This window comes from Bactrocera tryoni, chromosome 5 (assembly GCF_016617805.1).
Source record: "Bactrocera tryoni isolate S06 chromosome 5, CSIRO_BtryS06_freeze2, whole genome shotgun sequence".
Lineage (NCBI taxonomy): Eukaryota > Metazoa > Arthropoda > Insecta > Diptera > Tephritidae > Bactrocera > Bactrocera tryoni.
In genome coordinates this window covers 41,474,154-41,486,073 of record NC_052503.1, presented here as the reverse complement: position 1 = coordinate 41,486,073, position 11,920 = coordinate 41,474,154, and the positions used below count along the sequence as shown (strand labels likewise).

At 41.0% G+C, this 11,920-nt stretch overlaps 1 protein-coding gene across 3 annotated transcripts in view; it reads right to left on the bottom strand.

Moving 5' to 3' along the window:
* Positions 1-1,315: 1,315 nt before the first annotated feature.
* The window catches only part of LOC120776927 (homeodomain-interacting protein kinase 2), an 82,529-nt gene continuing 71,924 nt past the window's right edge, over positions 1,316-11,920 (bottom strand). Inside the window, exons 2-13 of one of the 3 annotated variants that reach the window (XM_040107999.1) lie at positions 8,836-9,197; positions 8,447-8,767; positions 8,234-8,334; positions 7,918-8,127; positions 7,407-7,847; positions 7,040-7,340; positions 6,700-6,980; positions 6,410-6,630; positions 5,708-6,337; positions 3,759-4,741; positions 1,560-1,719; positions 1,316-1,406 (exon numbers count right to left, since the gene is read on the bottom strand). In XM_040107999.1, coding sequence (XP_039963933.1) covers positions 1,579-1,719; positions 3,759-4,741; positions 5,708-6,337; positions 6,410-6,630; positions 6,700-6,980; positions 7,040-7,340; positions 7,407-7,847; positions 7,918-8,127; positions 8,234-8,334; positions 8,447-8,767; positions 8,836-9,197 — 3,992 coding nt within the window. In that variant the 3' untranslated portion in view covers positions 1,316-1,406; positions 1,560-1,578. The remainder of the gene's footprint in view (positions 1,407-1,559; positions 1,720-3,758; positions 4,742-5,707; positions 6,338-6,409; positions 6,631-6,699; positions 6,981-7,039; positions 7,341-7,406; positions 7,848-7,917; positions 8,128-8,233; positions 8,335-8,446; positions 8,768-8,835; positions 9,198-11,920) is intronic. The other 2 variants (XM_040108000.1, XM_040108001.1) reach the window with 2 other exon arrangements.

Below are 11,920 nucleotides of genomic sequence, written 5' to 3'. Positions count from 1 at the left end.
TTTCTTTATACCCTTCACATATAAGGTATCGCTGCTGTATGTAGTCTAATACACAGACGCTTAATGTTAAAGCAACAAATTCTTTGCTTCATCTTATGCTTTTAATAACTAATTTAGTTAGTTTAGTTCAATATATGCAGGGCTAGGTTTCAAACTGTGTGCCTTAACGCCTACATATTTTTAGTTTTGCAAATTTTGCTTGCGTTTTCTATTTTCTTGCTATTCTTTTGCTTTAAAGTACATTGTTACATTAATCACTTAGATTTGTTTTCCGCTTACAAAATTATGCCGTTGTAAACTTACGTAATATAAACGAAATATCAATAGGTATAATGCATATTATATAATAATAGTTGTTGTTAAGAACAATTAGAGTAATTTGTATTAGCAATATATATGTATGTATGTATGTTGCCGTATTTTTCTTCTTATTTTCTTTTTCAAAGTAATAATAAACGTGAAAGTGTTATAAATGTGTTATAAATGGTATAGTTTGCTTATTTAAAAATCATTATATGCATGCGTATGTGTATATATGTGAGTGTTTGCTTGTCTTCAACTATGAGCTATATGTGTCCTTGCTATCAAATATTGCATATTTTGCCTACTGCGTACAAAAAATCACCACCAGGTTTATTGCGGCTATAAGTGTGTGAATTTGTATGTGTGGTTAATAAGTTAAATTAACTGTCATATACTATATGTATATACTACATAAATCATGTAGTTGAGAGACTCCGCTGCGTACTCCATATTTATGTATGTGAAAAGTAATTTCATCGGCAATATTTCAGTAAGTTTTTGTTGTATCATCAGCTTTTTTAAATCTACATACGCTATATACAGTTAGTGAAATAAAATTCCACATATACACGCTTTCTACCAATCAAAGCAATTTGGTATTTGTTGTGTGCGCCAGCTACCGCTGCCTGTGTGGCAGTAGTAGACACATTAATATTTATAGTTGCAATTATTCACTTGAAAATATGTTTGCTACATTCCCAAGTAGCTCATCTAAAAATGCTGCTGGTAGCGATGTTGTTGCTGTTGCCGTTGCAGCGTTCGTTCGTTGCAATATGTTGCTGTAATTGTAGTTGATGGTCTGTTGCATCAGCATAAACCACCAGCGTGTAAAAGACAAATTTTGATTATCCTCATGTGTTGTTGTTGTGTTGGTTTCTGCTGCAGCCGCTGCACTTTCAGCGTTCAGCGCGTTCCGTGTGCACGCTGGTAATTTAAAATCTTGTTGTTTTTGTTGTAGTTGGGCGCTTGTCTGCGAATGCTGCAGCAAGTCGCCTAAACTACCATTGTTATTATTGTTGTAATTGGGTTTGTAGTGCTTTGTATCGCATTTGGTGTTCGTAAATCTGTCGTTGCTGCCGCCAACACAATCAGTTAGAAACGATCTGCATGCATGTACATGGTGGGGGTCAAGGCAAAACAAATACAACACACCAAAAAAGTTTGTTGAAAAGAAAATGAGAAATATTAATGTAGAAATATACAGTTCTTTATGTTAAGTAATAATTGGAAATATTCATTCGTTTCGTTGGACTCACTCGAGTGTTTTAAACCAGTTTATTCTCCACCGTACCATATGTTCGTCGGTGCGTAATGCGCATGCTTGCTGGCGGCAACTTGTGCTGGACTTAACGGACCAAATTGGCTGTACTGTGTGGGGAAATGTATATGGGCGGGTAGTGGATGCGATGGTATTACCTGTCAATTAACAAAAGATCTAAGTAAGACAATAACGGTAATTTAAGAATACGTTTATTTCAGATACGTGGATATAACAGGACCTCAGGGCACAATAGACCTCAGGTCGCGGTGCAATCCTCATCTATATATCTTATATTATCTATACTAGGACCCTCCTTGGTTGAGGACTTGGCTTGCCGAACGACATTTAATAATTAACTATTATTTCATAAGCTACACTAAAACTCTTAACCGTAATTTATATAGACGCAGCAAAACTTATCTTGATAACAATATAAATTTCTTTTGGAAAAAAAATTAAGTCTATGTAAGTAAGGGGTACACCCGGTATTACAGATAAAAAAAAGTTCCGATCGTTCACTTTGTATGGCAACTATATACTATAATGGTTCTCTATCTGCGGGTTCGACAAATGAGCAACCTCTTAGAGACTGGAGGACTAGCTCGCATATATACAGACAGACAGCCCAACTCGTAATACTGATCATTTATATACAATATCCGATAAAACTATGAATACCATTTGAATTTTAGGACCAAAATGATTATATCTTTTGAGACAAGAAATTTATTGTTTTGTTTGTCTTTCTATTTTGTTTATATTGCATTAAAAAGATTAAATTTAAGTATTATATTAGCATTGATTAGAGCCGAAAGTCGCTGTTATAGTGGCAAAAAACATTGCTGAAAAAATTTTGAGGAAGGTTGCCGAGTTTACAGTCCTTGGTCGGATAAAACACCGGGTCCGTTTCGGTTACTTAGACCCGACTGGCGGCAAAAGACGTCGAGGCATGCTGTCTATCAAGTTCTGAAGAAGCGATGGTGGTATATTTTCCTAGAAATCCTTCAAACTATTAAAAATCGCTGTTTTAATGGAGCGACAAGAAGATCGGTCGAGCTCATCATCCAAATATTGCCATAATTGCTAAGGTCAGGGCTTTGGGTAGACCATGGTAGGAGCTCTATCGATGTTTGATCGCAGTATTCTTTCGCAACCCGACTTCGATCTTCTGTCTTCGGTCACTGTCCTGCTGGTATACAAAGTTATCTTGTAAGTCCTTTTTTTGCGCTGCGTGCTCTAAATTTGTACTCAGCATCTGTACGTGGATAGTGTTATTTTGATTGCTTTCGCCCATTACCAGATTTGATAGATCCTTGTAGCTACAATAACGCCAAACTAAAACATTTCCACCTCCGAACTTTAGGAAGATTTGGATGCACTTACTTGGAGCCTTTCATGACTCTCTCGGCAAATTTTTTTCTGTCTTTCCTAATTTTTAATTATAATTTGCTCTCATCACTCCAAATTACATTTTTACAAAAACTTGGCGGCATTTGATGCTACTTTTTGTCAAATTCAAAACGCGTCTTCAAGTTTTTTTTATACTGATTAAAAGCATTTTGATGTGGTAGCGGCTGGAACAACAATATTCTCGGTTTCTCCGCTGAATTGTTCGTTCAGAAACATTAATTTGAAAGCACTGCTCCATAAATCGTGCTGAAACAGTCGGGTCTTTCTTCACTTCTCTGTTTTTTAGTCGTTTCGCGAGCAGTGGGGGACCTGGAAGGTGGCCAGATCTTGGCGCATTCTCTAGTTCACCATTTTTCTTGTAATTTTTCACTTCTTGGATTGTGGCCTTGCTTCCAAAATATTTTTATGCGATTTTACCATATCCCAGCATTTCACTAAATAACTATTGACTAAAACACCTTATTTAGATTAGAAGGATGAAAGGTAAACAATGTGGTGGGGTATCCATTGTTTTGTCGGATACTGTATATACTTTAACGTAACTTGATCAATTCGGTTGATTTGTATTCGAATGAATTTGAAATTGATTTATTTTAAAATTTTTACACAAAAAAATACCTAAAAAATTTAAAATGGGGTTTTTAGATAATTAAATGTAAAAAATATGATAACAAAATATGCTGGGATATAAATAACATCACCTTATGGACAATTAAAGAAAATTTGAATATTTACTAAATTCACTTTAATACGCGCGCATTCAAACTCGTGACGCAAAACTCACCTGACGGCTCGAACTGTTGTGTGCGGGGGGTGGCGCCACTGCGGCACGATTGTATGCATATGTAGGAGTCGCCTGCGACACAAACACCGTTGGGCGGCGATACATATCACCCTGGGCATAGATATCTGGCTGAAGCATAACTGCAGTGGCCGCGGCAGGCGAGCCACCGATTGGTGTATTCGCTTGATGCTGATGATGTTGCGGTTGTTGTTGTTGCTGCTGTTGTGCCGATGGTGCAACCACCTGTACAGCAGCGTGTGTTTGCTGCTGACGATGGTATACTTGTGGTGCACCCCACGAAGGCGGACCTGCAGCGGCACCAGAAACTGCACCAACTGCCACAGCACCGCCGACGGCCGAAGATGAGCTCTTCGAATGTGCCAATGGCGGAGCAGCTGCTGCTGTTGAGGGCGGATGTTGTACATAGGCCGAGGCAGAGGAGGCCGTCGAGGTGACCTCACGTTTATGGTGTGCCGGTGGCGCTTGTGTGGCGGCGGCTGCCCATGAAGAACGCTTGTTGTCTACAACAACCGATGTGGCCTGCTGTGGCGGATACTCGTAGAATTCGGCTGGCTCTTGCTTGGTTGGCAAATGCGGCAAACTGGCGGTTTGATTGCCTAAACTGCCGCTGCAGCCAACACCGCCGTTGCCGCCATTGTTGTAACACTCGTTCTGGGCCATGGCCAAGATGCGCTTTTTCTGCGATTGCCCCGGTTCGTATTTAATATTAGGCTGTTGCTGTTGTTGTTGCTGCTGGGCAGGCTGCTGATATTGTTGCTGCTGCTGTGGCTGTTGTTGGTGCTGTGGTTGCGGTTGGTGCTGTTGTTGTTGCTGTTGTTGATGATGATGGTGTGATGAGGATGACTGCAACTGCTGTTGTTGTTGTTGTTGCTGGTGCTGATGATGCTGTTGCTGTCTGGGACTGTTGCCACCGCTGTGTGCATGACTGCCGCGTCGGCGCACCTCATCTGTGTCGTTGTCACCTACGGTTACGCATGGGATTACTAACTGTACATGTTTGCTGTGACGATGAGCGATGCTGGTGGTTGCGGAAGAGGCGGTGGAGGATGTTGATAGTATGGGTGGTGGATAGGGATTGGTGGTGGTGGATAGGTTAGAGGTTGGATGGGAAGAAGAATTGTTCGTATTTGAGGATATGGAGGAACTGTTGCTAGCAACATGATGATGATGATTGCTGCTGCTACTGTTGCTACTGTAATGGTGGTGGGTGGAAGTAGAAGTAGAATTGGAATTGGTGTTGGTTGCGGTAGAGGATGCGGAGGCGGAGGCGGAATTGTGAGAGAGGCTGCCGCATTGCTGCTGCTGTGGCTGTGGTTGTGGTTGTGGTTGTGGCATTGGTTGATGATGGTGAGTGCTTGCAATATATTGTGGCTGCATAAGCTGTGGCTGTGGCTGTGGCTGTGTCGGCGTCTGATGATGATGATGATGTGAATTATGATGATGATGATGCGTATGCGAGTGCGAGTGTGCGTGCTGCTGCACATGTTGCTGTGCCGAGCATGCGGCGACCGCGGCCGCGCCCATTGCAATATCTGCTCCGGCTCCTGCACCACCAAATCCAGTTCCACTTCCGCTTCCGCCCTGCACAGCATTTGATGCTGTACTGCGGGCGGCGGTGGCATATTGATTACTGTTACTACTGCTATTGCTACTATTGTGGTTGTTATTGTTATTATTATTATTATGATTGTTATGTACGCCACCGCCTTGACTATTGCTATTTATGTTACTGGTATTACTGTTATTGCTATTGCTATGGCTATGGCTACTGTTCGAACTACTTTGACACTTGATGCTGACATCAGCGCTATGGGTTAGATTTGAATGCGTATACGAATTCGTATGCGTTTGTGGCTCATGTGATAACTTTGCCTTTGAATGATTAGTGATGCTACTAGTAGACGTTGATGTGGTTGTTGATGTATTACCATAGATGTTAGCAGTATGATGCTGATGCTGCGGCTGAGTTTGCTGCTGCTGCTGCTGTTGTGGCTGCGGCTGCGGCTGCACCTGCTGATGTGTCTGATGGTGGTGATGGTGTACATGTTGCGGCTGTTGTTGTTGCTGCGACTGCACCTGATGTTGGTGGCCATTAGCGCGACACGACGAGGACGATGACGAGTGCTGCAATAAAGCAGGGTTCGTTTGCGACTGCGCATGTGCACGTTGCTTCATTACCGGTGCGACTGGTGCTGGGGCGGGTGGCTCGTTACCCTCATCCTCACTATCCGAAATCGTTATGACAGCCGAAGGTGATGGCGTGTCGTGTATAGTAATTGTCTGCTGCTTTACAATAGCGCCATGATGCTGGTGCGAATGTTGCACCGCTTGCTGTGCCGGCTGATGTTGCTGTGTGTGATGTGTTTGGTGGTGATAGTTGCCACCAACACTGTTATTGCCGCTGCAATTGTTGATAATGTGATGATTGCTATTGCTATAGCCGCCACCACCACCACCACCATTGCTGCTGCTGCTGCTGATCACATGCTGTTGATTGGCCGAATTGCTGCTGTGATGATGATGACCACCACCATTGTTGCTATTTTGGCTAACAATGTCTGCAAAAAGGAAAATGTAAGTGATTTAGAAAATGTAAAAGTTATATTTATATATGATTTCTTCTTCCTTACTACCAGACGATGCCGAAGTAATAACTGGGCCAGCATTGCTGTTGTAGTTGCTGCCATAGTTGCAATTGTGGTGACTATGGTACTGCGGCGAAACGTGTGAGGCGCGGTTGTAGCGCTGCTGGTGTGGCGGTGAACTCTCCTTTACACGTTTCTTAACCGGTGATAACTGATTATTTTCCTTTTTATCGTGGCGCGGCACACGATACGAGTTGCTCTTAGTGCTGCACAGCGAAAAAATATAATTAGTTGCAAGCAAAACATATTGTCAAGCATAAAAGTAAATAACTTACACTAAATGCTGCACTGGCGACTCCTTCTTGAGATCATTTCTGGGTATATTCAAATGGTGTTTAGGATAAATCTCCTCAACATTCAAAAATGGTGCCGAATCGACAATTAGCGAATGTGCTGGCGCTTGTTGCCACGAAGGCACCAAAGCCATTTGTCGTCCGGTCTGCGGCCAAGCCACGCCGCTGGCTTGTACACGATTTGTAAGCAACATGCGTTGTCCGGAAGCCGGTTCCACCATCGACACTGGCACAGGCACATTGACATACTGCTGTGGAGGAACCTTTGAAATGTTTAATTTTCATTACTTTTAAAAAGCTAAAGCTCAGCCTGTATACGTACTTGCAATGGTGGCTGCATTGTGGCGCTGCCAACAACCACGTGCTTGGTGGGACTGGGCATGGTTTGATAGGATGACGGACACAAAATATTTAACTGATGTTGGAACGCATCGGCGCGTCCCTGTGTATACTGACGACCAACATTGCGACCGCCGTAGATTTGATAAAGACCCTCATAGGCTAATGGACGTTCACGCACCAAACGCTGCACTTGACTGGTAAGCTGATTGTTGATGGTAAACGTCATATTCTCCGTAGTGCTCGGTACAAAATTGGTAACCAATGTAGAAGCTGGTTGCACACTATAAATGCATAAAAAAATATCATAAAATTTTCGAATGTGACATAGGAACATATTGTATACTTACGTATGAAAATCGCCACGTCGGCATACTTCCATCATCTGCACCGAGGCTTTTACATTATTACAATAGACGTAGTCAACTAGGTGTGTGAGGCGTACAAAGGAGTGATTCAACGCCTCAGCTGGCGTAAGACGACGTTCTTGATCAATGGTTAGCATACGCTTTAGCAGATCAATGAATTCGCGTCTATCCGTTTTCTCGGCCAACAATTGACCGCCTTCCAAGTCAGTTGGTACATTTACCTGACCAATATCGTCTAAGCAATTAAATATATATTTGCGTGCCTCCTTACTTTTCGTATTAGTCTCTGCCTCGTGTTCCTCGGTGGTCTTCAAGCGCCAAAACGGATAGGTCGAATCGACGTCGCGATAGAAAAACTTTGATGTCTTCGAGGCGCTGTTCAGCATGTGCTCCGTAGGCAGACCCTGTGTCTGTGATATGTACCTGTTAGGCGTAAAAAATTGTTATTCAAGTAATATTCAAGTAAGCAACAAAGTTAATATGAGTAACTAACCTTATTTGATCGAATTCAGAAGAACCCGGATATAAGGGCCAACCCAGGAACAACTCGGCCACCACACAACCCAGCGACCACATATCGATTGCCTCACAAAATGGCAAACCCAAAATAATTTCAGGTGCACGATAGTAACGGGACTGCAAGTAAGTGTTGCATACCGTTTTGCTGACATGCGACGCACTACCAAAATCAATAACCTTCACCCTATTTTTGAAAAGAGAATAATAAAAACATATGTATAGTATATGTGTGTATGACAGTAAAGTTTGAAATTAAAAAACGTGTGTTGAAGTGTTGCTGGGTTACTTACCTATAAGGTTGTCTTACTGGATCTACCAACATTATATTTTCCGGCTTTAAATCTGCATGAATCAAACCAAGTTGCTTTAATTTTAGCAACGCCGTTAAAACCTAAAGCGCGTGAGCGATAAAAAATCAAGAGAAATATTATGTATAAACAAAAAATATAACGGTATAAACATTGATAATATATAGACATGTAGTATATTTCCATTAGACTGACCTGCTCTAAAATGGGCCGTATATATTTCAAAGGTAGCGGTGAAAACTTATTTTGTTTAAGGAAATCATACAAATTCTGTTCGAGCATTTCAAACACCAAACACGTGTGGTTCTTGTGTTGGAAACACTCGAAAGCACGCACAAAATTGAACTCGTCGGCATTTTCCTGACTGAGACGCGATAGAATCGATACTTCAATTTGTCCCTGACGTGCATACGAAGGATGATTTTTTAAGATCTTAATAGCCACAATCTCCGACGTGCCACGTTTCCAGCATTTAACCACCTGACCGAACGTGCCACGTCCCAAAAACTCCAAGACCTGCATAAAAACAAAGCAAAAGAGTAAAGAAACTTTTTTTTTAAATTTTGTATTATATGCAAACTCACCTCATACTCGGCGGAGAGCGAATAGAGAACCTCATGTTGCACCAGCTGGTAATCACCGTCGGCGCCGCTGCTCGAACGCTTGCTGGGGGGCTGCGTGTTGGCGTGCCCCCCAGACGTGGCGACTTTTGTGTGCGCCGTCTTGAGGCTGTTGGTCACCGTCGTTGTCGCCACCGCTGCCAGCGTTTCCGAATTGCTGCTCGCCGTTTGCGCTGAAGCAGTTGCTGCTGCTACTGCGGTCGTGCTGCTTATAACACCAACTCCGACAGATTCGTTGCTGTTGCTTAAGCAAATGGACGCGGCGGCGCCAGAACCGTTATACGAGGACGACGATGTGTATGAATCAACGCAACCGCAATCGCACTCTGCAAGTACAGAAATGGTAATTATGAGAATAATGTCACAGAACTTTGCTAGTTTTAGTTTTACATAATTTAAGAAATCGAAATGTAATTTGAACCGTTAAAAGTAGTAAATGTTGTAAATACGCAAACTGCACCAACAGCCAACAATAACAGCGCTTTATGGACTGCACAATTGTGGCTGTTCGAATAATGCGCGCGGCGCAAAAGCTTTTGGCGATTCTTCAGCTCCCACAACAATGGCAAATACGCAGAAATATGTACATACATTCATACAACTTAACCAATTGCAGAATTAGTAATTAGATTGTGCGAAAATTCTATGAAATAAAAGCGTCGTCACACAATTTCCGGCAACAATTATAGCTAGAAGGAACAACGGCATATGCGCACGAAAAACAACGACGACTGACGATATAGCCAATAGTGGGAATTCTTGTATTCTAATATTTTCATGGAACTGTTGCAAAAATACAAGTACGTACATACAAATGTATGTATGTACACAAATAGCTAGATACTTTTGATACGCATATACAAACAGCAAAAACAATAATGGAAATATTGCGACAATTTGTTGAAAATGTTGTTGATTTTATTACAAACTGCTGTTGTTATTGTTACGTGCCAATAACTTTTACGCAAATATTGTGCAATTGTATATACAGCCATGGACAGAAAAATAACACACTTTGAATATAAATTCCGAAACAGTTTTTGCTTTTATAAAATTATCGTGCTTATAGTTCAGTAACGACCGACACAAAACTAAATGAACACTCACCACCGCTTCTACCGGCCGAATACGTGGATAGCCGCAAAAATTTGATTTTTCTAGTAGAAACGAGTCAGCTGTTTGCTCGCTTACAACACAGGGTTGCCAGTCTCGACATTTTGTAGTAATTAAGAAATAAACTTGAAATATTCGGAAGCTAACTCAAAATCACATCTAATACTATTATTTAAAAATATGTACACTATTTTTAATTGTTCTCTGTTTATATTAGTAATAAACGTCGTTTCTATACATTCCCAAAGTGTGCTATTTCTCTGTCCCTGACTGTACGCCTGTAAATAATTTAATGCACGCGTAAAAAATATTGCACACAGACATACAGCTGTGTTCATGAAAATAGTAGTGTCTGTGGGTCCTAACTTTCGAAGCATTAAACTCAAATAAAAGATACAAATTCATATAAAAAGTTGTAAGGGAAGTATTTATTATTAGTGCTAAGAATATTCACAGTCTCATTTTTTGTTTAATATTTCGTTTTTGCGCACGAAAGCATATTTAAAAAAAAAACCTAAAAATTTGTGTGTTCATTAAAATAGTAGTGTTTACTTCAATTACGTAAAAAAATTTAAAAAGACCTTTTGAAGTTAATATTTCCTGTGCTACATATTGTCCGTACTCTAGTATTTAGTAGTAAATCCCTTATTATTTAATACCGCCGCACATCGACGTGGCATAGAATCAACAAGATCCTTACAACGCTTCACAGGGATTTGTGTCCATGTCTGTTTAACCACTTGCCAAAGGTGTACTCTACTTGTTGTATTTGCTGTTGCTACAACTCTTTTGACATCTCCCCATAAGTTTTCAATCGGGTTCAGGTCCGGGGACTGAGCTGGCCAGCGCATTACGTCGATCTTTTCAGCTGCAAACTACTCCTTAGCTAGTTTGGAAGTATGTTTTGGGGCGTTGTCTTGTTGAAAGGTCCATTTTATCGGCATTTCCCACCTAGCAAATGGTAACATAACGTCTCTTAGTATATTTACGTATACTACTCGATCCATGATGCCATCAATCAAATGGATAGGACCAACACCACTATACGAGAAGCACGCCCACACCATAATGCTAAGGCCATCATGCTTAACCGTTTTAGTAGTGTACCTGGGCTAGTATTCTGTGTTTGGTGGGCGACGGACATATTTTCTGGATCCTGTCCCACCAAACAAGACTATTTTGCTTTCATCGGTCCATAACACGTTGCGCCATTCGCGGTCGGTCAATTCAAGTGCTCATTTGCAAATTGAATTCTTGCGGCGACATGTTTTTTAGTTAAAAGCGGTACCTTCCTGGGGCTCCTTGCTTTTAAATTATTTTCTATTAAACGTCTGCGAACTGTCAGAGCACCGATTGACAAATTTATTTACTTTTGCGGACGCTGTGGGCTTGGCTTTAGAGTAGCGAATAATACGTTTGTCCTCTAAGGCTGTAGTCTTCCTTTTTCCACCACGATTTTCAGCTTTGTATTCATAATTTATGGGGTTATATATCATTGTGGCAGTGCATCCTATAATTTCTTCGATTTCCTTGTACGTATTTCCCTCATTTCTTAACTTAATTATTATTTGGCGATTTTCTACGGAGCAATGTTTTGCTCTACGCACTAAAATAGAAGTAGTACCGCAATGTCAATAAATTTAATCAAAAAATGTAGAATTTACTTAAATACACTTACTGTTTGCTGATTTTTATTTTTATATTGTACTTATCAACCATTCGCGTGAAGCACTACTATTTCAATGAACATAATATTTTTGAGCAACGTTCAAAATATCGTCACAAACAAGACGAGTAACGCAAAATTAACGCGATTTCTTGGTTAACCGTTCCTTAGAAGTGCATTCTACAAAAATACTACATACTTGTTCAACTTGCAACTTCTTACATGTCAGAACAGCGTTTTAAATGTTAGGATCAATTGCACTACTATTTT